A 25,742-nucleotide genomic window follows, 5' to 3' on the forward strand; every position below is an offset into this window, starting at 1 on the left:
AAGCATTACCTGTTATAAATATCAGCTTAATTACTGACTCGCCAGAATGAGCAGTAGTAAACTTAAAGGCTTGTTTTTTTGTTTTGTTTTGTTTTTAACATTTATCCATCTTTGAGAGACAGAGAGAGTGAGAGCGAGCGCGTGTGAGTGGGGGAGGAGCAGAGAGAGCGGGAGACACAGAATCTGAAGCAGGCTCCAGGCTCTGAGCTGTCAGCACAGAGCCCGTTGAGGGACCTGAACTCACTGGCTGTGAGATCATGACCTGAGCTGAAGTCGGACGCCTAACCTACTGAGCCACCCAGGTGCCCCCTTAAAGGCTTGTTTTAATTGTAGTAAAACTGCTCCCTCTTTGCCAAGGAAACTGTTGAACTAGTGGTGTTCACTAAGGTGGTACATTTGGCTTCTCCAAGATAAGGCACATGAGGATTTTGTTGCTTGCCAAGGAATAGTGGCTTTTGTTGGGAGAGTCAGTGCATGTAAAGCAGTAGTAACATCAGAGGTTGATGGAGTTTACATGAATCAGGTAACTTTTATTTGATTCCAAAGAATTGTGTCAGTCATCCAGGTAAAATGGGCTGGGCTTATATACTCTTTTTTTTTTTTTTTTTTTTTTTTTTTAAGTTTATTTATTTATTTTGAGAGAGAGGGGGGGAGAGAGAGAATCTCAAGCAGGCTCCGCACTGTTAGTGCAGAGCCCGATGCAAGGCTCAAACTCCCAACCCGCAAGATCATGACCTGAGCCAAAATCAAGAGTCAGGTGCTTAACTGCCTGAGCCACCCAGGCACCCCTCTATATACTCTTCTTCTTTTTTTTTTTTTTTTTTTTAATGTTTATTTCTGAGACAGAGACAGAGCATGAGTAGGGGAGGGACAGAGAGACCGAGACACAGAATCCGAAGCAGGCTCTAGGCTCCGAGCTGTCAGCACAGAGCCCGATGTGGGGCTCTAACTCACAAACCATGAGATCATGACCTGAACCAAAGTCGGTCATTCAACCAACTGAGACACCCAGGCGCCCCGTTACACTCTTCTTTTTAATCTAAATTAAACTTCCTGTGTGGATGGAATGAAAAAAAAAAGTCCCCTCTGCTGGAGGCAGTAGTTGGAGTGAGGATGAAAGACTCAGTGCTGTTTGTGAGTCACTCCCAGAACAAAAACATCTTTATCTCCTTCTCCTCCACTCCTCATTTTGTGCCTCTCTCCAGTACTGACTCCCTTAAGGAGATTCATATTAAGGACTCACTTCCCTCCCAGTTATTCTGTGAGCATTGTAGATTTATGTGTCCTCTGTGGATTTGGAGGCTTACCGAATAGCTGGTGGTTGGGGCTTAACGCCCAGAAGGGCATCCTCCTCACTTTCTCTGTGAAAAAATAGCATTGGTCAACTCTTTTCCTGTGAGATCTGTCATCTCCCCACTGACTGGAATACTCTCCAGCCTGTTAAGAGTCCATTGTTTCCAGACTAACTTGCTATAAGGCTGAGTGGCCCTCTCCTTCAGGAATCTTTTTCTACCACTATTCTCTTCTTTCTCTTCCCCCCCACTCCCTATTCCCCACTCCCTACAGTCTTCTCCCCTCCTTTCCTACCAGATCTTCCCAGCCCTAACTAGATAACTAGAGAGATTCAGGAATGAAATCTCTGGCTAGCAAGCTTAAGCCTGGGTCTTCCCTCCTTCTTGAACCTTGTGATAGCTCATGTGAGTTTGGATTAAAGCATCCAGGAATCCAGGCCACTGTTGTCTTGCAATCTAATTTTTTTCTTCTTGCTTCTTCCTTACAGGCAAAGAAGAGGAAAAGGGCAGAGCGCTTTGGGATTGCCTGATGAAAAGCTCTTAATGCTTTCTGTTCTCCAGTGGTTTCCATCTCTCTGACTTTTCTTGGTCATATATATAAATGCACAGTCATGTGCCTAGGTCCTGCCTCACAGTGAGAGAGCATGTACCCCGGGTACATCCAGGAACTTCAGCAGCAATTTGACTCATTGCTGTTCCAACTTTAAGGTTGTTGTTCTTGTGTTGTTTTTTAATTATTATTTTGCTTGTTAATAAAAAACAAATAGAAAAGAAAACAATGCGTTTTATCAGATGCTCCTTTGAGTTCTTGGGGCCAGATTAGACTAGATAAGGGGGAGCTTCAAGGGCAAATATTACAGGAAATTAGCCATAAGGCCTTTATCCTTTACAAAAGAGAATAAGGAAAAGGATTTGAGTCTGTCCCTTTAAGCCTATTTATTCCCTTCTCTCATACTCACAAGCATCCTTTTATTCTTTATCCTCTATGAAGAGGCCAAGTTTCGCCCTGACTCTTTGCTTTGGCAGGTTGGCGTGACCCATAGGAGTAGAACATGGGGGAACCCTGAGTTTTAGGAGGTGCAAAGGATATAAATACAAGGGCTGATGATTGGTAGTCTGTTAGGGAATGGAGTTCCGTGTCCCTATTAAGGAGACTAGCAGGACCCTGTTTTCAAGAGTGACATGGTATGATACTATCTGGTTTCAGTCAGAGCCAATATGTGGAACCCTACTGGTTATGCAGTTCAGGAAAGGAGATGGGTCAGTTACCCCTCAGAGCTAGAAGAAAGTGTAGGGATTCAAAGCAAGACAGAAGATGGTCAGAGGTGTTAAGAATTGTTATCTAGGTCATTAGGAAGCAGTGGACTGGAGGCCTCTACTTTTTTTTTTTTTTTTAAGTTTGTTTGTTTATGTATGTATGTATGTAATCTCTACACCCAGCTTGGGGCTCAGTGAACTCAAGATAGATCTGGAGATCAAAAGCATGCTCTTCCAGCCAGGCCCCCCTGGAAGCTTCTACATTCTATCTAATCAAATCCTGTGCTAATTTGTTGTCTTCAGAAGTATACAGTTTTGGTGGTTGTGTTTCTTAGATATTACTAAAACTCCTTTTCCTTGCTAAGCCTCTTAGGTTTGGCTCTAAGCAGGCTACTTGTTTGTATTTGATGTTTCACCTAGATTTGAGACATCCTACTTAATCTTTTTTGGATATGTTGGTATAGGGTTTCTCCTCTTACTCTTTATTTCTAGACATCTCTGTAAGGTTAGTTTTTGGTTTTTTTGTTTTGTTTTTTAGAATAAAACTTAAATGCCTGGCACCTTACGTGAAGACTTTCATACCTTGATCAGATCCTGTGTTGCTGTGGTGTAATTCCTTATTTCAGTTTCTACTAAAACTCTCCTGGTTTTGTGGTTAATAGAAAAGTAATGGTTTGAATTCCTTCCTAACAAGAATCTCCTTCCACAATGCCTCTTTGGTAGCTGAGTAGGATGGGGACCTAAGTTTAGATGCTTTAAAAAAACTATGCCTTGGAGAGCAGATCCAAAGATTGCCTATTTATTGTGAAAATTGCCCCAATTTGAGACTTTGGAGAGGTGAACAAAAGGGAACACTGGTTAAACTTTTCCTTCCCTCTCTTCCTTCTGGCCTGTTCTGTTTGCCTTCCTTTTCTTTTCTCCAGGCCCTGATCTTGAGGCTAACTTTTCCTCTCTTTACTGTGTCTCTTACTTTATTTGAAAACAGAACCACAGAAAATTAGTTGTTTTGTAGCTTGAGAGAGACTATAGATTCAGTAAGGGTTTTCTACCCAAGGATGGGAAAAGTAAGAAATAGGTATAGGAATAGAGCACTGGGTCCTTCAGAAGTTTTCTTCACTTTGTCTCTTCATCATCATCTTTGTTAAAAAAAATTTTTAACGTTTGTTTTTGGGAGAGAGAAAGACAGTGTGAGCAGGGTAGTGGCAGAGAGAGGAGGAGACACAGAATCTGAAGCAGACTCCAGGCTCTGAGCTGTCAGTGCAGAGCCCAATGTGGGCCTTGAACTCAAGAACAGTGAGATCGTGTGACCTGAGCCAAAGTGGGACGCTTACCTGACTGCACCTCCCAGGTGCCCCTAAATGGATTTTTTAATAACCTTTTTCATCCAATTCCAGCAGCTGTTCTTATGTTGATCAGAAGTTCATCTCCAAACCTGATCACCAAATCCTCCTCTTCCTGTCTCATTGTAGTCATTCCTTGCATACTTTTTGAGTGTATGAAAATTCAGGATGCCTGCCTTTTTTAATAATTCAAATCTTAACATAGTAAGTCCCTTTAAAAGCATCCAGGCTTGGAATTCATTATCTAAGATCCAAGTACCTTTCCTTTCTATTCCCCACTCGCCCTAGTGTAGCTGATCTAAGATCCAGATATAGTTAGCTGACTCCAGTCCTCTTTTCCCTGTCCTGAAGCTGTGACATTCTCTGCATACCTGGAAGCTCTTAATGAGAGAGTCTATAAAAGATGTGGAGGGAACTACCTTTCTCAGCTATAAATCTGTGCCTTTTTATGGTTCTCTGAGAACCATGGGATCGTTCTTTTTCTCCACCATCACCCCAAACTGCCCTTCCCCCTACTCCAACTCCTGGGAACTTCTGAAGATAGAAGGCTAGAAGTTTCTGTAGTGGTGAGAGCTATAGGAAGGAAGACATGAATAAGAGCAGGACTTCTTGGGTTTGAGTCGTATTGCCATGTCTGACATGAGAAACAGATGAGGGGGAAGAAAGGAACTTAATATAAGGGAGAATAACTTTTTCTCTGTTCTCTTCCATGTGGGCCTCTCACAGGTAATGTCTTCCCTCTGATTCTTGAAATCCACTAAAATCTAACCTCCCCCTCTTGCTACATGTCCACATTCTTGTTTTTTACTTTCAAAGGGATTGAAAAATAATGGCAGGTTTCATACCTTTGCGTACCCTTTGTGCCCAGGGTGATCCCAGCTTTCTCTTTAGAAATAAAGAAAAAATTTTCTTGTCCTTTTCTTTCCCTGCCTTTAGTTTTTCTGCCTCTCAGATTACTATTACTAGAACAGATTAGAGTGGAATATTGTGTAGCAACTACTTAGATGTAATTCCTCATTCCTCCATACTAATTCTACTGGCTCAGACTGGGCAAATCATTCCATGACTTTCCAGACTACCCAGTAGCGACCCTATGAAAATTGATAACAGATTATGTACTCAGCACAATTTGTTTACCATAGTTTGCATAGTAATCATTCAGTAAACTCTTAATTTTACTAGGTGACTTACAGTGGAAATATTTCTTTTCCCTGAGTAGGTTCCAGCCAGAGGGTAGGGAGGGAGCTGAGTAGATTCATTTGACTGTGTTTGTGAGTGTATGTGCTCAAGCGCTGCATATGCAGATGCATGTAGGGATTCTGAGGGTGGGAAGAGGTGGGAGTCCCAATTGCTCCCATACTCCAGCTCAGGGGCAGGAAAGCTGACCTTGTGGCCTGGGGCATTGACTTCCCTGCCTCTGCCTCACTAAGGATCAGAAGCTATAAATGCCACTGGTTGCTGGTTCTTAGCTTGGGGCCCTGGCATCCTAAAAGTGGGCCAAGGAAGAGACTAGGATAGCTACTCATGCATGGGGTGGGGGGTGGTTTGGGGATAAAAGTCATCCGGCAATCTCTTCTAGGTGTCCTTTCAACATAGGAAATGAGTGATGAGAGAGAAAACCTATTTTTAGCTCAAGCCAAAATCTAGGAGTAGGTGTGGATAAAGCAGTTCCTTGGGAAAATACAATATGTAGCACTTTCATCCTCTTTCAACCTTATTGTTGTAGTTGGTCTGAGGTGGGGTCAGTCTACTGACAGAACTGATAGGACAGGGAAAACATGGTGGCACACTGAACCCACTGTTAACAGTTACAGTGGCCCCTATTACAGATCAGGTTGATGTGATAGGAGCTTTCCTTTGTTTTTTGTTGTTGTTTGCTTGCTTTTTAAATGTGAATTAGGCAATATTCTTTTGTTCTAGGTACATGGGAGACATTTTTATGGCTGAATCAGAGAAAGACTATTTAAGATGCTGAATCATCTCGGTACATTTACAAGTTGAAGGCTATGTTGGTTTGGTTTGTGGATTTTGGTGAAACTGTTGAGGAAACCTAGGATCAGGGAACTGTAGGAGAATGGGACAGATATTAGCTGGATCATCTTAAGAGAACCTACAGATCTTCTGTTAGTGTGAGCCTAGAAGAGGGTTTTGGTAATCTTTGGGACTGTTTTGGATCAAGTTATCCAGAGAGGAGTTGTTGCAGGTCCCCTCCCTTTCCCATTCTCTGCCCATCCTCCCTCGGACTATATATGTCCCCACCCTCATCCCAAATACCCCTAATGTTTTTTTTGCTCCAAAAACCACCACCACCCCCAACCCCCATCTTCTTTGAGCACAAGGTTTCATCCTGTCAGAGCCTCTTTTGTTCCTGGTCTCCGATGAATAAATGTGGCGCTTGATTAGGGAGAAGAGTTCATCACTGAATTCTAAACTCTTTGACTGCTTTTATTTATTTTTTTTTTTTTCAGGTTCAAGTGCTGGATTGTGTCATGTGACCATCCCAAAACTCAGAGCACCCTATGGCCATCCTTGCCCTCTGTCACATAACTTGAAAACTGCCAGATGGCCTTTTTGCAATGGTTCCCTCCAGGAAGCCTTGATCTCAGTGAAGAAGTCCTTTCCCGGCATTCCAGTGCCCCTGTCATCCCCATACTCCTCAGTCACCCTTAACAAACAAAGGCAATCACACACATGGTGTAACAAATACACAAAGTAAATAATAATTACACTACTTATGATCAGAGGGGCACTGGCCAGGTCCACACACAACATAAAGTGGGAGAGGGGGTGCTAGTTCCCACTAGGTTGCTGGACTGTGCCTCCAAGCCTCTTTAACCCCATGCCTCTTTGGGGGTGAGGGGGACCAAGGAAATGAGATTTCAACTCTTAGATTTATGTTCAAAAGAAAAAGACCCTCCCCCAACAAAGGTAATTATTTGGCGGTGTTAAAGGGGCATAGTCTAAGTGTCCCCCAAGTCTAATGCTTCAGCTCTCTAGAATTTGTAGAGGGAAGTCACCTGATGTCTATTGCCCAACCCCCACCCTGTGCCAAGATTAGGAGACCGGAGCATTTGATCTTGGAGGAGGCATCTTCTGTTCTTCACTTCTCTGTTCCTCTCCTTCAACCAAGGAAATGTGAATGGTGTTGTCAGGTGTATCTTGTTCTCCAAGATTGGGGTAGAAGGAAGGATGAAGAACAGGGCCAGAGAGGAGAGGCTGGGGGTTAGCATAGCTGTTATATGGGAGGCGAGTTGAAATACTTAACAGCCCTTGCCCATTCCTGTACCAAAACACCTCATCTCATTTTTTCACTATGGGAATGGGAAGAAGATACTAAAGCTCACCAACATCACCTTCCCAAGAGTGGTCACATACCTTTGCCCCTTCTACCTGGGCCAGTCAGGAGAGTCATACTCGGGAAGAACAGGCCTTCCAGGTCATCTCTCCAGGCCGGGCTTTAGTCCGGTATTGTTTGCATCAGACCCATAACTGCTGGCTCTACTTAGAGTGACAGTTTTGCTGAAGGTTCTTTATCTCCTCTCCTGACATCCTCTAGGCTCTTTCCTGTAGCCAAGAGGTCTGTGGTGAGGTATGGATAGGGTGTGGATCAGGAGAATCTCAACTCCTTGGCTTCAGGCACACTGTCCAGCTGGGAGGCAGAGGGGAACTTGTACTCTGAAGCCTGTGACTCCTCTAAGCCTCACATCTCTTCACCACTACTCTGGTGCCCTGGTTATCTGTCCCACAGCGAGAGGTATTTTATGTCCATAAAGTGCCCGTGGTAAGTGCTCAGAATTCATCTCTTGGCTGTGGCGGGTGCTGCTATTTCTCATTCCATCGAGGGGAAGAAACTGAGGCACAGTGAGTCCAGAGGATGGTGGGTCAGGATTATGGGAGGAATGAATAGGCCCAGCTAGTGACTTGGAGTGGCAACAAGTCCCTGCCTGTTTCCTAGCCTTCCAAACCAGGGAGTCTCCATCCTTCTAATCCTCTGCTCTAACTGGCCTTGTCAGATGCTTTTTCCTTCCCCATTGTATTGTCCCCTCCCTGCTGCCAGGTACTGCTAGATTCCAAAAATAAAAGATAAAAATAATTATAGACACTCTGCTCCCTTGTTCTCCCCCCTTCCACCCTGAGCTTTGGGTTTGGAGGAACTAGAATGTCCCCCCTCCAGAATCCCTTCCATCTTGGTCTGCTGGCTCTACTCCCTAGCCCAGAGCAGTGATTTGGATTCAAATGCCCTGTAACCTTCAACCTTCTTACTAATTTCTTGACTCCTCCTAACCCTTCCCAGACCTGGGACTCTGGGATCTCTATACTTTTTTTATTGACCTGAAGATAGAGGCTGGGAGTAGGGGTATTCCACAGGCTCTTTGGTCTCTCTCTTAGCTGGGGGGAATTTGGGCATATGTGGGCCACACCCTCTGGCTAAATAACTCAGGACTATGAGGGTGGATATGAGGGTTAATTTAGTGGCTCTCATACAGATCCTGAATGTTGAGGGTGCTCCCCTCCCCTTCTCCCCACCTCCAGCTCCTAAGCCCTAACCTCTTACCAGTTTCCATGACTGCTGGAATTCAGTTCAACCCATTTGGCTCAGGAAGGTTAAGTTGGGTGATTATGGGTTGGAAACTTCCATGTGTTAGCCCTCTTGCCCTCTACTCCCATTCCCAACCCTGGAGGCTTTATACAAGTGCTTAAGTAGGTGGGTATTGAGGGAGAACAGTGGGTGGGTAGGTGGGTAATAAGGGAGAAATGGGGCACAGTGGGCAGGGGCCCTTCTATTTCAGTAAAGCCAAATACCAAAAAATGAAAAGTCACAATAAATAAATAAATAAAATTCCAAAATCCTTACTTTTGCCCCTGCCCTCGCTTCCCTTCCCCTGGCCACTGCTGGAGGGAGAAAGGGAAGAAGCTAAGAATGGATTTTTTATTTCCTCCTACTGAGAATGGTAGTCAGGGGATCTCCCCAAACCATACCAAGCCCCCACCTTGCCAGTGGAAGAAAGGAGGCTGGGTGTGGGGCTTTCTCTTATTCCATTTCAGCCTCTTTCTCATCTTTTATCTCTGCCTGGTCTCTGTCTCTTCTGCCTCTCTCTCCCTTTGCCTTCTCACTGCTGCTCTTTTTGTTCCTCTGTCTCTATCCCTCTGCTCTACCTCTGTCTCTACGTCTCTCCGTCTTCTTGCCAAACCTTCTCACTTGCAAACCTCAAACACTCCCCACCTGACCATGCCCCCTCTTCCCCCTGTCCCCCAAACCCCTCACCCATCAATCCCCACCTGCCTCCCTCTGTTGTATTGCACACTGCTTGGGCAGGGAACAAGGTGTGATGTTCATGGGAAGAGGTGGAGGGAGCTCAAGGGCCTGGGGGCATGGGGATCAGGGCTGGGGGTCTAGGGGTAGGGTCTATGGGGGAGGCATCCTCTGTCCCCCACCTTAGGAGCAGCCACAGCGATCCACCACCATGCCAGGGATCTTGCCGTAGATAATCTGCTGCTTGTCATTGAAGTAGAGCATGTTGATTGGGGACATCTTGGTGGGAGTACAGCAGGGCCCAGCAGAGCCTCTTGGATTAGCCTGTTGCACCAAGTGGGTGTGCGGATACTTTTGCATGAACATGTACTCGCACTGGCCGGAGCAGTAGTTGGCCTTGTATCGTTTAGGCGCGATGATCCAGTCCCAGCCAAAAGCCTCAAAGTCCACTGTGAGGGGGTATCGGCAGCAGCGGGACTCACTCGAGTGCTCATCGCAGTCCAGGCCCAGGTTCCGCCGGGACCGTTTTGTGTTCTCTAGGACCCGAAGCTCCATAAAAGGATGCTGGGGATGAGGGAGAGGAGAAAGAGATGTGATAGAGCCCTGAAGAGTTCCTACTCCCTTTCCTTTCTCACCTGCCCTTCAACAGGGGCATCAGAACAGAGACCATTGCCTTCTAAGCTGTTCCTCTGCTCCCATACCCCATATCTTCTACCCTCTCTCCTTGTAAGCTAGCTATCTGTCCTTCAACTCACTTCTTGAATTCCCCCTCTCCTGGCAACCTGATCCTGATCAGCCCCTTGGCCCCAGGCCTCAACAGCCCATTTTTGTGTTCTCTTGGATCTCCCATTAACTCACACTTCACCCCAAATCCAGTCTTCAGCTGTTGTCTGGCTTGTATCTGAAAAACACTAGCTGCCACTCCCCACCCAATCCCCCAAAACTGCTCCTCTAGAATCAGCTCCTGGCCCAAGAGAAATAATGCTGGTCCCCAGCCCTTCTCATCCCTGATCTACCTTTTCCAACATCCCACCTCCTCAGGACCAGGTTACACATATCTGACACCATCTCAAGCTCCCTGCTCACCAGCCCCTCAGCTCCCGGCCCCAGGGAGGTGACAGCCAGGTCTGTGCCACTGGGATCAAAGGCGTTGATCTCGATGCCCCAGTTGCTCTGTGGCTGGCGGAACCAGCTGTGTAGCACTTGCTTGAAGTCGATGCTCTGCCAGTGGCCTGAGCGTGAGTGCAGCTCAATCTTGAGTGAGCGGATACGGATGTGACGCCGGCCTCCGCCCCCTCCCCCTGCAGTCCCTTCCCCAGTTAGGGGTTTCAGTCGCAAGATCTGCAGGTAGACTGTGGCTGGGCGGGGCACGGGCCGTAGATACACCCACAGCTGGGCCTTCAGTACCTTTGTGAACATCACCTTGGGGCTGAAGTGGAAATGGCAGCAGAGAGGGCTACCATCTGTCTGCACCGCAGGGTCCGCTGATAAGAGAGAAGGGGGCACAGCATCAGCAAAGGGTATTTGTGAAGGGCATCAGCAGCCCTGGGTGGCATTGACAACTTAGAAAACTCCTCCTGAGTTGTCCAGTTCTTTACCCTTCTCGTGTTTGTCTTGTTGACTACTATGTCACTGGTACTCAGAACAGTGCCTCCTTTCTTTCTCTATAGGATATCTCTCTCAGGCCTTACTGATCTGCATCCATTTTCCCCAGTACACACAATCCCCTCTACCAGATAACCTGCACAGATAGCTATCAGGGAAATCCCCTTCCACCTGCAGCCTTCCATTCCTCCAACTGCACCCCCTGCCCCCCAGCATGTAGGGCTCCACATTTTTCTGAACTTTTGATGCTCTTCATAGAAGCCAAACCTCATATCACACCTGCTGTCCTCATGGCACCTTGCCCCATTTCTGCTCTGTGTTGTATGGTGGCCAGGTGGAGCCTGGCACAGCCCCCACCCCCAACCAGATGGTCTTGAGGGTGGATAACCAGGGTCCAGGTAGGGAACAGGGGCTAAATGTATTCCATGAGGTAAACCAAGAAGCATCTTAGGCTTCTTGTACCATTCATGCTAGAAATAATATACTCAGAAGAATGGAGCTACTCAAGTACTTCTTGTGCATCTGACTCTCCAGTCCCTTGAACCTGAGAACAAGCTTCCTGAGCTGCTTCTTCCTCATCATCACCATACTGCCTCAACTTTTGAGGAAGGGAAAAACTACCTCCATGTTGTTTACTCCTACTGCCCAAAAGCATCAGCAATAATATTCAACACATCAGATCAACTGGAATCAGTCTTCTTTTCTCCCCCTAGTTTCTTTTGGTTTCTCAGTCCAAGGCCAATAAGTCTTTACAAAGGTTTAACATCTCAACTTTACATTTTGGCCCATTACCCCTTATTCTGGACTATAAATTGACCCTTCTTGGGCCTAATGGCTGATCCTCAGCATCTGCCTTTGCTTCCATTTCAGTTCCTCTCAGTTCCGCTTTCTGAGCTCTTAAGTCAGTTGGAAATGCCCTAAATAATGTTTCTCATTCTAAACAAACTGAGAGAAAAAGAGGAATGAGTGTCCAGAGCTATGTAATTATGAGCAGGAAGTCCAGGACCTTAGGTATCATGCCCAGGTCTTGAGTTCTGCATAATCATGGAGGACTTAGCATCTATTGTCTCCCATCAGCACTGCCCCATCCCCGCCTCCCCCCCACCCCCCAGGAGAAGGAGGGTCTTCCAGGTGAAGTGAGGAGGAAAGTGTTCTACGATCTTCATATATTCAGGAATGAGACACAAAATTCCTCTGGTAGCTTCCTTTCCCTTGGTTCTTCTCTGAGGTCCTAGGGCACTGGTAGTCCTCCCAGTTATCCTCCTGCTGGAGCTGTAGTGCCAGTATTCAAGGGAAGGTTCAGGGAGTAGAGATTCAGAGAGTAGATGGGGCGGGGAAGCTGTTGGTGAGATGGGGCTACTTACTATGCCTAATTTCATCAGGTTGTCTTATTTTCCCACCTGTCTTCACTATTAGCTATTAATCTCCATGAGGGTGGACACTTGTCAATACTGTGTCTGTTTTGCTCCCTGTTGTAGCTTTAATGCCTCCCATAATACCAAGCAGTGTTCAATAAATGCATGCTGAATGAACTCCCGAAACTTCAAATCTTATATTATACAGGCAAGGGCCTAAAAGTTCTTCCTGGCATTGAAACACTGTTCTTTGACTACAGTCAAAGTGGGCTTGATCACTGCTTGACTTCTCATTAACCTGTATCTGACCTTACCCACCAAATGTCTCAGGGATACAGTTAATAATTCTTGTTTCATAGGAGTTCTCAGCATTAAATAAAGAATGAAAATAGTAGTAGCTTCTCAGTAAATGGTGGTTTATTGTTAGTTTTGTAAACTCTAAACATACTGCCCTACCTAAGCTGACCCAAGGTTTAGAAATGGAGAATTGGGCACCAGGGCCCCATCTCTCCAAGTGTTTGGTTTCTTCAGACAGATACCCCAGGGAATCACCATCCCCTTCTCCCCCAGTGGATGTGGGACAATTGGTACTACAAGGGGACGGGGCCAAGATGGATGGAGAAAGAAAAGGGAAAGGAGAAGAGACAGGAGAGAGACTGGAGGTGGTGAGAGAGATAAGAACAGAGAAGACACTGTTAAGAGATGAAGGCAGGCTGAAAAAGACAGGCAAGAGAACTGGAGGAGAGGAGGAAGGGAGAGGGGAAGATCATGGTAGGGGGAGAAGAAATAAGCTTGGGAGTTGAAGAACACTGGGAGAGAAGGGGGAATGCAAAAGGAATAGGTGGAGGCTAAAAAGTGAAAGGAGGAAGGTAGTAAGCTCTGTGGGGTAAAGAGAAAGGATAGAAGGATACAGAGAGAGGAACAAAGGAGAAGCAGGTAGTGCCACAGAGGGAAACAAGAGGCTTGGGAGAGTCCCCAACACACACATAGGCCCAGCTCCCAAGGGGAGGGGAAGGAGCCACATCTGTGTTGGATTGATCGGGTTGATGGCAGGCAGCAGGTCAGGTTTAGTAGGCGGTGCTGGTCTGGAGAGAGGTCATTGCACTATTTTCAGCAAAAGCCCAACCCCCTCCCAGCTCACCACCTCCTCCTCCACCCACCCCCCCCAACCCCCTTACACACTCTCCTTACCCAGGCTGGAAGGCCTAGGGGCAGGAGGTTGGGCTGAGAGGGCAGGGGCCTCTTGGTGTATGAGAGCAGAGAGAAACTGAGGGGCTGGGCTTGGCTCCCAGAAGGGCAAGGGGGCTGGGTTCCCAGGATGAAGGCTGGGGTGGGAGAGCCTGAGAGGGTGGAGGGAACTAGGGCAGGCACTGCAGCCTAGGAGAGGTGGGGGCTGGGGTCCAGGGCTGAGGGCTGGGGGAGGGGAGGAAGGGGGAGGGGAGCGGAGGCCATCTCTGCTGACAAACACCTCCCCCGATTAGCAGAGCACAAGTCTCTTATTAAAGCGGGTCCCTGGGGATTAGACTATAAAAGTCTCTTTTTCCTTTTCCCCTCTCTCCCTCCCTTCCCCTCCGCTCCCCCTCCCTCTCATAAGAGCTCAGCTTTGCTCTTAAAGGGGACGTACAATACCTGGCTGGAGACCTAGTTCCCTAGTTATCCTTAAGTGAAAAGAGGGCGGAAGTTCGGGAAGAACCCCACCTACTGGTGTTCTTCCCTGCACCCCCCCTCACCCCAGCCTAACCTGCACTTCCCGATGCAAGCACAGAGTGCCTTCACTTCCTGCACCCCCTTTACCAAGACTAACTCTGGGCTCAAGTCCGTTGGTTAAGAGATGCTAAGGATGGAGAAAGGCAAGGGGAAGGTCCATCACCCATTCTGAAACTCCTTACACACACTATACCACAGGGACCAGAGTACCTTTTCTCTCTGTACCCTTCATCTTCTTCCAGCAAACTCTTTTTCAGAATTCCTCTACAACTGTTTCCTAGAATCCCCACCCCCACCCCTGCCTTCAGTCAATCTTAGACTGACCCTAGCTTCTGTAAAGCAGAAACCTTAGGAACACAAGGGAGACTGAGGAACCCAGACAGATCCCAGGCTTTCTTCACCACCACCACCACCCTCCTCAGCAAGTTTCCTAGTCATTTGGGTTTTCTTTTCTTTATGGCCTGGGCAAGTATTGTGGAGTTAGGGTCTGCAGAAAGACTGGTGGCAGTATGAGGCACTCAGCCTCCCAGAAGCACACCTGGGTTCCTGCTTCTCCCATGGGGTGGGCTACTAGGACTCCACCTCAGCCCCCAGCTTTTTATGACCCATCTGCCAATAAACCAGTCCCCCCCCCCCCTTCTGTTCAGAGCCATAAAACCAAACTGTGGGGTGGGGGGAGTGACTTTGCCAAACCACTAGGGAATAAGGGAGGGCCTGGTTCCCTGGAGTTGGAGCGGGGAAGGGGTGAAGGGACCTCAGTGGGGGAGGGGAAAGGGAGTCATCTGACCCTAGGGAGAGCTGGGGGGGGGGGGGTGGGGGTTGGCCTGGATTTTCCAGGCCATAAAATTTCAAAGCAGCTCAAGTCTATTAACATGTTCATCTTCCGTTTGGCCAGGGGCTTGAATGCCTGGGTTCCCCCTCCCTCCTTATCTATTTCTTTCTTTTTTTCCCTAGGTCTCCCTCTCTCTCCTCAAATCCGGTTTCTAGTAAAGGCGGGTGAATATGGAAAGGAACGATAAGCTTTGAGTAGCCAAAGGGCTGCCCTTAGCCCTAGCGCAAGAGTTGAGTTCTCTGAGCTCGGTCAGTACGGAGAAGACACAGCTTTTCCAGCCCCTTGGGAGACCTGGTGTCAGAAGGGCTCTGGGTGAAATGAGTGCCAGTTGGGCTGCCAGGAGAGACACGGGGCTCTGGGACCCCACTCCTGCTGGAGGGAGAAGAGCACTCAGTTCTCTGCAGCTCAAGTGGGCGCGCTGCGGTGCCAGGGGTGGAAAGGGTGGAGAGTTGGTGCCAAGGCCATTGGGAGGCAGAGAGCACCGCAGCCCGCTAGGGACTGCGGGGGTCCTGAAGCGTCCCGATTCGGTTCTCCAGCCTCTCTACCATCGCCCCTCAGGACTGAGCTGTTGCCCCTTCCACTCCGCTGCGAATGGGCCCCAGCTTCCCCAGTCTCCCCGCAACACGGGTCTTTTTTCGCACACATGGGGTGGAAGGCGGTATCTCGCAACCCTCTCGGTTTGCCCTCCCACCTCAGGGAACGGAGTGTGCATACAACTCCGCAGCCCATCTCCACCGCTCAAAAAACTTCTGCAGAGCAGCCCCCGTCCCCCAATCAGTCAAGTTTTCGCAGAAAAGGCTTCTGGGCCAGAGCAGCCGCGAGCGCCCCGCTTCAGAGCGGGAGGCGCTCACTTTCCCGGAGCCCGAGCTAGCACCCCACTGCTCGCGCCCCGCCGCCCACTTACTCTCCTGAGCCATGCTAATGACAGTCTCGGTGGTGGCGTGGTACTCGTCCTCCTCCAGGAAGTCCTCGGGCTGCAGCGCGTCGCCCTGGAAGTCGTGCAGGTCCAGGATCTGCTGTAGCGGCGGCGCCTTGGGCAGCAGCTGCTTCACCACCTCGCGGCTGATGTTGGGCGCCTCCTTGAGCCGCAGTTTGCTCAGGATCTGTGACTTGATGCTCTCCAGGCGCAGCTCGCGGCTGTGCTGCCGCCACACGCACACGGGGCAGCCGTCGGGCTCCGGCGCCACGGACGGGGCCGGCCGGCTCGAGCGCTCCCCCCCGGCCCCCGCCGCCGCCGCCGCCGCCGCCGCCGCCGCGGGGCCCTCGGCCGCCTCCCCCCGGGGCCGCAGCTCCAGGGCGAGGAGCAGGAAGCCCAGCAGCAGCGGGGCCGCGAGCACCATGCTGGAGGGGAGGGGAGGGAGGACTGGGGGGCGGGGACGCCGGAGTCCCGCAGGGAGGGGGCGGAGGGAGAAGGGAGGGAGGAGGAGGGGGTCCGGGCGGCGCAGGATTGGGGGCTGCCCGGCCGAGGGGGGGCCGGGGGGGCCGGGGGCGGCGGGCACGCGGGCGGGGCGGGCGGGCGGCCGGGGCGGGCGGCTGGGGGGGCCCGAGCCCGGGCCAGGCCCTTTATAGCCCCGGCCCCCGTGTCGTCAGCGGCCGCGATTGGCTGCGGAGCCAACAAAAGAGGCAGCGCTGTCATCCGAGGCGAGAGAGGGAGCCGGAGAGAGCCGAGGAAAAGAGAGAGAGAGGGAGGGAGAGAGGGAGAGGGAGCGAGGGAGCGAGGGCCCAGAGAGAGATGAAGAGACAGAGATACCGGGCTGAGGGAGAGGAATGGAGAGAAAGAGAAAGTCAGAGTCAGAGAGACCAAGGAGAGACAGAGAGATAGAGACGTAGGAGACAGATCAAGAGACAGAGAGGAAGAGCAGCAGCAAGAGGAGAGACAAAGGGGGGAGAAGACAGAGGGGAGAAGACAGAGAGAGGAGAGACTTAGCTAGAGAGACAGAGACAGAGAAGGAAAGAGACTGGTAGAACTAGTGGGACAGTTAGAGGGGGGAGAATCAGGGACAAAGACAGGGGAGAGAGACCAGAGAGAGGAGAGAAGTATGGCCAGACCGAGGGAAGAGATGGAGGTCTATGGAGCCAGACCGCAAGAGGTCAGGGATACAGAGAGATGGGAACCGGGGCAGAGGAACTGATGGGACAGAGACCAGAGCCCCGGGAAAGAAGGAGAGGGAGAGAAATCTAGAAAGGGAGGCTTGGGAGATGCCAAGGGAGCCCCTGAGGAGGCAGGCACAGAAGATCAGAGGAAGGCAGAGATGAGAAGACAGAGACTCGGCAAGGGAAGGAGAGACAGCACAGTGACAGGGTCAGCCTTGGTGGGAGTATGGAGAGCCCAAGGGAGAGGAGGTAGAGAATTTGAACCCAGAGGAACCCCAGCTACCAGAGGTAGCCCAAATAAAATGTTTCCAGAAGCCATGGAGGGAAGCATCAGGCTAGGCTCCCTAGGGGCTCAGGAACAGTGAAATGGAGGGAAGGGACATGGGGGTAGCAAGAGAGACTAGGAGAGAAAGAGAACAGGGACAATCTGAGCAGTTGGGGAGGTGGTGGGGAAGCCCTGATACAAGAGGGAGTCTTAGAGCTGGGAAGAGTGTGAGCCTGAAACTGAGGCCTGAAAGGGATAAAGGAGTCAGCAGGCTGGAAAAAGGCAGGAACTATGGACCACTGGGGACCACTGGGACTGGGGGAGGAGTAGAGGAAGCAGGCGGGAGACCACTTGCTTGCAGAGGAATCTGGGACTCTGAATTCCTAGCTACACTGTTGCATCTGCAGGGTCTTAGAAGTCTGAGAAGGCTCTTGTAATTGCAGAGAATGAGAGAGAAGTCTGCCCTCAGCCGCCTTGAGTTGGAGACAGCAAGTTGCAAAGGGAGAAACCCAGATGTGGGACCAGCCCTACCTTGCAGGTGTGACTCTGGGTACAGCTAGAGGGCAGAGTGAAAGAGAGCTAAAATGCTCCTGAGGTGCTTGACTTCTGGTTCTGGATTCTTTTTCCCAGTCCTCAGTTTGCCCATGCTTATTTCTTGAGTCCAGAGCCCTGGAGATCAATAGACAACCAGTAGATTGAAAATGTTTGAAGGGATTGGGTCTTGCTCACTTCCTGGTACACACAGTATTTTATTGAGTAACGAGATGATCATTATTGGGCTTCTCAGGCAGAAAAAAGAGACACCGCTTTCCTCTGTGGATTAGAGCCCAAGAGAATGTCTTGAAATGGAACACTAGGCATAAGGACAAAGTTGGGTTGGGAGCTGGAGTGAAATGAGGGAAGAAACTGGAGGTCCAGGTGTGAGGCAGGAAGGTTGGGTAGGGGTCCGGAAAACCAAGCTGGGGAGCTTTGAAGAGATGAACCATTTCCATGGAGAACAGGAACTAAGACTGCAACAGAATGGAGTAAATTAGACAGTTTGTTCTCTCTCTTGCTTTGGACCAAGACACGGGCATCTCAACATTTCATCAAGTTTCTTCATCTATAAAATGTTGATCACACCATCTCTCTGCAACAAGCTGCGAGGATTACATAGTAATCAATCAATCAATCAATCAATAATGGCCTTGATGGGCTCCTTCTTCTTTGTGACTCTTTCCTTTCTGATCTCCTAGAGCAATGATTGCCTTTACCACATATCCTGGCCTAGCCTGTTCTCCAAAATGTTTCTCTGATGTAATTTCCTCAGTGAAACTCCTTGAGAGCAGAGGTGATATCACCTCCTTCTCCTTCCTCGGAGGAAGCTGCCTAGCCTTCTCTTCCTCACTAAGCATGTTTCTAATGGTAAGTCTACGAGAGATGCAAAGATAAATGACTCAGCCCCTTTCCTCAGGAATCATCTAGAGTGGACATGACACTAGGTAAACAGTAGCAGCCAAAACTCCAAGACAGATGCCTTCTTGATATTTCTATCTGGATGTCCCAAGATACCTCAAATATCATGAGTTAAATATGATAAATAGATAACTCCTTCTCTCCCCTGAAAATGTGCCCCCAGTGTGCCATTGCTGAGGCACATTTTCATTTTATTGAATAAGAATCATCAGGCCAGAAACCTGGAGCTAGACTTCACCTTTTTTCTCTTGATCATCTCTGAATCTTTGCATAAATTGTTTCCTCTTCTTGGAACAACTACCCTTTCTACTTCCCCTGCCCCCACTCCCCAGTCTCTTGGCCAAATTTATTCTGTCTTCAGGTTGCAGTGTAGAGATTTTAGACATGTCTTCCAAAAGTCCAGTCCTGACTCCAAAGCCTAGAGTAGATGCTTTTCTTAGCTACCTCTGCACCATTCTGTGTGGTATGGAGGTTATTCTTACATAGCTTCTAGACTAGAACCAGGCTGCCTGGGTTCAAGGTCCCGCCCTCCTGCTTACCTGGCTGTGTAAACTTGGCTCTTTATGCTTATCCGTAAGATGGGGATAACAATATTGTACCTATTTCATAAGGTTATGAGGATTAACTCCCTGACACAGAATTCTTTTTTCCCCCTGACACACAATTCTAAATGAGTTAGTTAGTCATTCCTATTACCCCAATTTATCACCCTTACACTGTGACTGGGATCCAAGGCAACAGGAAATTTTTCCACGGAAGTGTTCCTTAGCTCCTTTGAAAGAAGAATGAATGGACCCCGCTAACTGGATCTGGTCAGAGCCGGGTTGGGGGGAGAGAAAACTGGGTATTTATGGCCATGAGGAGTTATGAGTGTCTGCCAAATGCCAGAGAGAGAGCAGGAGTCAGGAACAACTTGTGAGACAGAAAAGATTTTCACCTCCTGGCTTCCCCACCAGTTCCAGGACTGGGCTTAATCCAATGAATGGGCAAGACTGCCATCTGGTGGTAGAATCTGGAATTTTAGCTCCTTGGAGGTGGGACTAGAACTGCTGTTTTGCTTTGCATACTTTGCATATTTTCACTTTAGATTTCTAACCCAAGAGTTCTATATCATAATGCATTAAGCCTTGTTTCTTTCTCCAGACCTTCCCGCATCTTGCCTCGTTCCTTAGTTCTCTCAGGCTTGATTACTGTTGGGTTCCCCTGAGCTGCAGGAACTAACCCCTGGGAGGTCTCTTTCAGAAGCTTCAGACTTCCAGCTGCCCTAGACCCAGTCCCCAGGAGGGGGCCCTGGAGGCTTCACAGAAAAGGAACTGGGAGAGAGGATCTGGACATTTAGATCTTTTCTCATCCCCAAACAGGCTAACCAGGGTTTGGGGCCCCGCCCACTGTCCTGGTCTCCCTAGCAACTGTCTTCCTGCCAGGGGTGCCCCTCTCAGGCGTTACCCAGGCAACCTTCAAGGCCCGCCTCCTTCAAGGTCCTGACTGGTTCACGGCAAATGTGGGTCGGGGCCTAAGGGAAGGCATTGAGGTTTGAAGGCTGCGAGCTGCCCGGAGAGAAGCAGGAGGTGTCCCAGGGGGAGGGGTAAGGTTTCCGGAGCTACTGGAGGAAAGAGGCGCCCGTGTAGCCTCGGGTGGAGGGTCTGTTCCATGCTCAGGAAGAGGAACTGGAGGTCTTGGGAGCCGGTCACCAGGGTTCAAGCCAGAGACACCTGGGCCACTCTCGGAGCAGGAGACACCAGAACTGGGGAAGCTCTATAAAGAGGGAGGACTCCTGCCATCGTGCACCCCTTCCCCGCAGACTACCCCGCATACTTAAACTGCCTTATCCCTCACAGCTGGGTCAGTGGGCAGCAACCCAGGATCCCTAAAGCCATCTCTTGTCACTTTTTCCTCCTAAAGTCCCTATTTTTAGGATCAGTGGCTCATTCCCTGGCACCGCAGGTCTTTCCAAGGAGGGGAGGGACTGGGTCATTGAGAAGCTGCTGAGGGGAAGGGGCTGAGGGGCTTCCCTACTAGGCTTGCTTCCCCCTTCTCCTGCCCTCCCAGGGTGAGCCTCTGGGAATGTGGTTTGGGGAGACTATTCTGGGCTGGAATGTTAGTGGAATGGACTCCTCCCAGGTCTCTGCCCACAAAGCCTGAAGCCCCCAGAGAGGACCTCACTGTGTAATTACCATCCTCTTCCACACCACATTCTAAACCCTATAATTACCCTGCTGGATCTCCTAGCAGGCCTGTTAACCTCTTTAACCCCAGGCCTTGAAGAGAAGTTGGAGGTCGGGAGGAGGGATCCAGAGAGTTTGTATTTTGTGGGGAGCAGGTGGAGGTGGAGTACAGCTGGGGAACTCTGAGAGTCATTTGGAAGTCACATCTTCCTTTGCCCACTGGCCTTCCTAAAGATACCCTACCCTGCCCCCTTCAGCTCCTCTTAGGGCAGGCCCAGCCCTCCAGACTCACAGGTGCACCCTCTGTCCCACCTTCACTCAGTCTCCCCAGGCTTCTCCATCTTTTCCCATCTTTCTCAACAATTGCTCCCTCTCCAGGCCCAGGCCTGACATGGGTCCTGCTGGGGGCCACGGCCAAGGCCGCCCCCGTGCCCAGTTTGGCCAGCACAAGGCACCTGCTGATCCAAGGAAAGGAGGGGTCTGAGCATAAAGCCGGTTCTCCTTCTCCAGGGACTTCAGAACGCTGGTGGCTGTGCTGACCCGGGAGGTGGGCTGCCAGGTGAGGAGAGCTGGAATGTTCAGAGGGAATCCAATGTCTAGGAGAAAGCACGGGGCAGTGAAGGTCAAGGTTGTTGCCAAATGAGGTGTGTGCGTGTGTGCGCGCGTGTCTGTGTGTAGCAATGGCGAGGGTGTGCGGATGGCCAGAAGGTCTGGGTGGGGTCTGGGAATGGGAACCAGAGATTAGAGATGTGAGGGCAGGACAGACTGCTCTGGGCTCTGCCTGGTGGTGCCAGCGACCCCCACCCATTCAACCCTGCATGCTCTCCTCACTTCTAGTGCCCTGGACTGCAAGGCCGCATCCATGGGAAGGAGTCTACTGTGTGAGCAGGTTGAGTGAATGCTCCCCGAGGCCTTCAGTACTCTCTGCTCCCCTCAGCCTGTGGTAGGTGGCTCCCAGCACCCAGAGCTTCTCTTTGGCACACCCCTACCCACACTATTTGTTGTCTGTGCCTACAGGCTGTAACTAGAACTGTGTCTCACTCATCTCTGTGTAGTCCCTGTGCCTGGCTGGTTTAGGCTTTCAGTAACTGGATGGATAGATGGATGGATGAAGGAATGCCCCAAGGAACAGAAAGCTGAAGTAACTACCCTGTCCCAGCATTGCCTCTTCTCGTTGCTCCCATGTTCATGTCTGCTGCATCCCAGGGGACTGGTTAGTTGTGTGGGTCTGTGATTGTCAGGTGGGAGACCACTGCCCTCCTGAGCTGGCCCTGGACCAGAACCACACAGCAGCTGACCTCCTGGCCCAGGCTGTGCATGAACAGCCTGGGGCACCTGCCCTGCTCACTCACCAGCTGAGCATCTAGATTGACCCCACTGGCAACGGTGAGGAGGCTGGGACAGGAGCCAGGCAAGGTTGGGGAGAAGGAGGGGCCAGAAGTCCGGCCCAAGGAGCAGGGAAAGGAACAGGCAAGAACTGGGGCAGAGCGCTGCGGATGGAGCCTGGGCAGTGGAGGGGGTTCTGGGGAAGGCCCTGGGGCTTGAAACGGGGCTCTGGGCTGAGACCAAGGTGGGAAGGAGGGATGCAAGGAGGCTGAATTGTCCCTTCCAACACTTTCCTTGGCCACGTCAAGTGGCGTGGAGTCCAGATATTTCTCAAAGCAAAATCATTTTCATTCTCATGTTACCCCAAAACAGGGTAGGATAAAGGCTTAAGGTAACAAAATCGATCCCCTTAATGTCTTCTGCAATCCTCACAACTGCCCTGTAAAGTGTGGAAGGGAGTAGTTTTCCTCTTACTTAAGTGGGGAGGAAGCTGAGGCTCAGGAAGTGTGAACGTTTGGCCAAAGTCCCCCCATTCGTGCCATGCAGAGCCTGTGTGGCACGAGTGCCTCTGAACTTAGAGCACCTGCTGGAGGTGGGCGGGGTGCACCCAGAGTCTGTGTGTCTGGTACCTGCGGGATCTGCAGGCTACCCCTGAGCCTCGCTTTCCTTGAAGAAAGGATGTAAGGTGACTTTGGCAGTGATGGTGTTCTCCTGGGTACTAGGGTGCTGTGACCTTGTCTTGCCAGGCATCTGGGGGAGTCAGAGAGGGCCACCATGGTGACTCCACCAACCAGGGCATCTCTGACCTTGCCCTTGTTTTGATCTAACCCTGTAGTCTGGGAGCTGCCATCGAGCACCCACACCTCCCTTATAACCAAAGCTGGGGCCTTTGGATTTAGATCTCAGTTCCCTAATTCAGACACAACCTCCTGACCTTAAGTTCTAGCCACCACCCTTTCTATCCTCTTTAGCAAAGGGATGGCCCTGATGCTGCACCCTTTGGTTCCTCTGTCTCCCTCCCCTCTCCTCCTCTTCCTCCTCCCCACCGTTTCCCTGGCATCTCTTTTCCCCTCTGTATTGTTTCCCTCACCACCACTACCCACCCCCCCACCCCCCAGCCGTCCTTCCATGCCTCCCCTTCCCCTATTCTCTCCTGTATCTCCCAGCTGTCCTCAACTCTTCTCTTCCCTTCTCTCTCCTCCAGTCCTTCCCAGTCTCCTCACTCTTTCTTTCCTCCAGTCCTTCCCAGTCTCCTCACTCCTTTCTCATGCTCCCCACCCCCACTGGCCTCTGCAGGTGGCAGCTCCCAGGTCATGGGGCCTCTCCTACCAGGGCACCCACAGTTGCATATCTGGATGACATATCTGGATGCCAGACCTTTGGAGTAGGTGCTGGGAGCTCTGAAGGACATGATGTGAGGGGCCAGGTCCCAGTCAGCTGCTTCCCCACTCAGAGGGGCACAGGGCTATATGCCAACTTTCCAGACTAGGGGGTAGGCCATTTGTGTGTATGTGTGTGCATGTGCGTGTGCGTGTGTGTTAAAATACAGATGACATAAAATCTACCAGTTGAACCATTTTTAAGAGAACAGGTCAGGAGCACCTGAGTGGTTCAGTTGGTTAAGCAACTGATGATCTCTGCTCAGGTCATGATCTCATGGTTCGTGGGTTTAAGCTCTGAGTCGGGCTCTGTGCTGGGATTCCGTCTCCCTCTCTCTGCCCCTCCCTCTCTCAAAATAAATAAATAAACTTAAAAAAAAAAAAAAGAGTACAGTTCTAAGTACATTCACCGTGGTATGCAACCATCATGGCCATCTATCTCCAGAACTTTTTCATCTTCCCAAACTGAAACACATTGACCCCTAACTCCCCATTCCTCCCTCCTTCCAGCCCCTGGCAACAAACTTTCTACTATCTGTCTCCATGAACTTGACTCGGTGTGGGTTTTTCTTGTCCTCCCGCTACCAGCACCACACTGGCTGTTTTCCAGGGGTCTCTCTGGCCCTAATCTGGAATTCCTCTCCTGACATTCACCTCAGCTCTGCCCCTGCCCACCTGGACGTCTCCACCTCCCTCTCCTCCCTTCTCAGGCCCAGCAGGTGCTCCAGATCCTGCCCTGACACTGCTCTGGAGAAGACCACCCCATCTAACGGTTTTCTCTTGTTTCTCACCCAAGTTGACCTTTCTATACTATTTGATGCTTCTGGCCGCTGTCCCTCCTCTTGCTGTGAAGTTCTGTTTTCTCCCAACTCCCAAAAGAAAAGTGGAAGAACACAGGCCTTGGAACCCTGAGAGATCTGGGTTCAGATTCTAACACTGGTGATTATTGGTTTGGACTCTGGGCATGTCATTCCCTATCATAGAATCTCAGTTTCCTATCTCTAAAACAGGACAAATCATACAGATCTCAAAGGGTTGTTCTGAGGGTCAAATGAGCTCATGTGTATAATGCCAGTACCGAGCCTGGTAGAGTGTGGGGGTCCTGCTCCACAGCTTTCTTTTCCTTTTGGTTCCTTTACTGGATACTGACCCCTCCCACATGTGCCTGAAACATAAGGGTTCCCTGAGGCTCTGTCTTTGTTTTCTTCTCTTGCTCTGGTCCTCATCCATCTATGAATTTAAATATCACTTTTTATCTCTAGTCTGACTACTCCTCTCTTCTGAGTTTCACATCTCCAATTTCTGGTGGATATCTCCACCTGGATGCCCCTTGTGGGTGCCTCCTGTCTTGGGTGACCACCACCTCCTCCCCTGGTGCCCAGGTCTGGAAGCTCTGAGTTGTTTTGGACTTTTCCCACTTACTCTCCCCTTCCACAGGTAGGCAGTCACCCAGTCCTTTATTTGCCCTCTGAAATGCCACTCAGACTTCCCTCTTTTCCAGGGTTCCAGGCTCCTTTTTCTTTTTTTTTTTTTAAGTAGGCTTCACCCCCACCACGGAGCCCAGTGTGGGATTTGAACTCACAACCCTGAGATCAAGATCTGAGCTGAGATCAAGAGTCGGATGCTTAGCCGACTGAGCCACACAGGCACCCTGTGGTTCCAGCCTTCATTAACTCTCCCTTGGATGGTGGCAGTGATGTCTCAAAGATCTTCTGGGCTACCTGCCATTCATTCCTCCTTATTTCAATGTAGGACCAGCCCCAAGATGTTCAACCTCTCAAAAACTCCCCACTGCCTTTAGAACATTCCCCACTGCCTTTAGAACATTGGCGTGCCTGGGTGGCTCAGTCCGTAGAGGATGTGACTCTTGATCTTGGGGTTATGAGTCTGAGCCCCACATTGGGCATAAGGTTTACTTAAAAGAAAGAAAAAAACCCAATATAGCCTTCTAGGCCCTCAATGGTCCTATCACCTAGACTCTCTGCTTTTTGCTGCATCTGTTTAGTGAAGTATTCCAAAGCAAATACAGCTATCACATCACTCTTAAATATTTTAGCATGCATCTTTAAAAAATAATTTTCTTATATAATCATACCATCATCATAACTAACAAAATTATTTTTTTCATGTCTAATTCTCAGTCCATATTCAAACTCCCCCAGTTGTTCTCAAAATGTCTTTCACAGTTCATTTGTTCAGACAAAGATTTAATCAAAGACCAAGCGTTATACTTGGTTGTTATCCATCTAAAGTTTCTCAATCTTAACTTCAGACCACCGTCCTGTCCATTTTTCACCACATCCTTCCTGAACCCTTTGAGCTAGCCAACCCCAGCCTGCCCTGGGCTTTTAAAAATATTCCTTTTTTATACTTGGCTCTTTCCTGGTCCCTGGAACTGAGAGCTTGTTTCTTTATT

The 25,742-nt window shown here is 49.8% G+C and overlaps 2 protein-coding genes and 1 long non-coding RNA gene across 4 annotated transcripts in view; 2 read left to right on the forward strand and 1 right to left on the reverse strand.

Moving 5' to 3' along the window:
• The window catches only part of SARNP (SAP domain containing ribonucleoprotein), a 55,725-nt gene extending 46,982 nt beyond the window's left edge, over nt 1–8,743 (forward strand). Inside the window, exons 11-12 of one of the 2 annotated variants that reach the window (XR_008419630.1) lie at nt 1,781–2,000; nt 6,358–8,743. Coding sequence is in view for 1 of the 2 variants with exons in the window: in XM_019454709.2 (XP_019310254.1) it covers nt 1,781–1,822 (42 nt within the window). In the remaining variant the exon portion in view is untranslated. Of the gene's footprint in view, nt 1–1,780; nt 2,072–6,357 lie in introns of those variants that run through there. The other variant, XM_019454709.2, reaches the window with a different exon arrangement.
• GDF11 (growth differentiation factor 11) lies at nt 6,310–16,094 on the reverse strand. Its single transcript, XM_019454703.2, has 3 exons — nt 15,547–16,094; nt 10,230–10,627; nt 6,310–9,707 (listed from the first exon to the last, which is right to left on the reverse strand). Exons 1-3 carry the CDS (start codon nt 15,980–15,982, stop codon nt 9,327–9,329), a joined length of 1,215 nt encoding a protein of 404 aa, XP_019310248.1. The 5' UTR covers nt 15,983–16,094; the 3' UTR covers nt 6,310–9,326.
• A 3,855-nt stretch (nt 16,095–19,949) lies between these two features.
• Nucleotides 19,950–22,411, forward strand: LOC109270593 (uncharacterized). The gene is made up of 3 exons (XR_002081597.2): nt 19,950–20,041; nt 21,006–21,180; nt 21,459–22,411. It is a non-coding gene; the product is annotated as an uncharacterized LOC109270593 (long non-coding RNA).
• Nucleotides 22,412–25,742: the final 3,331 nt, after the last annotated feature.

The sequence above is a fragment of the Panthera pardus genome, unplaced genomic scaffold (assembly GCF_024362965.1).
Source record: "Panthera pardus isolate Hobbes unplaced genomic scaffold, ASM2436296v1 HiC_scaffold_6, whole genome shotgun sequence".
NCBI lineage: Eukaryota > Metazoa > Chordata > Mammalia > Carnivora > Felidae > Panthera > Panthera pardus.

Bases quoted from the DNA above. Each gene is read 5' to 3' on its own strand.
- GDF11 (XM_019454703.2), bottom strand. From the start codon at position 15,982: ATGGTGCTCGCGGCCCCGCTGCTGCTGGGCTTCCTGCTCCTCGCCCTG. The intron at 10,628-15,546 runs GTAAGTGGGCGG...CTCTCTTATCAG, and splicing joins CATTAGCATGGCTCAGGAGA to CGGACCCTGCGGTGCAGACA. The intron at 9,708-10,229 runs GTGAGCAGGGAG...CCTCATCCCCAG, and splicing joins GGCCGGGAGCTGAGGGGCTG to CATCCTTTTATGGAGCTTCG.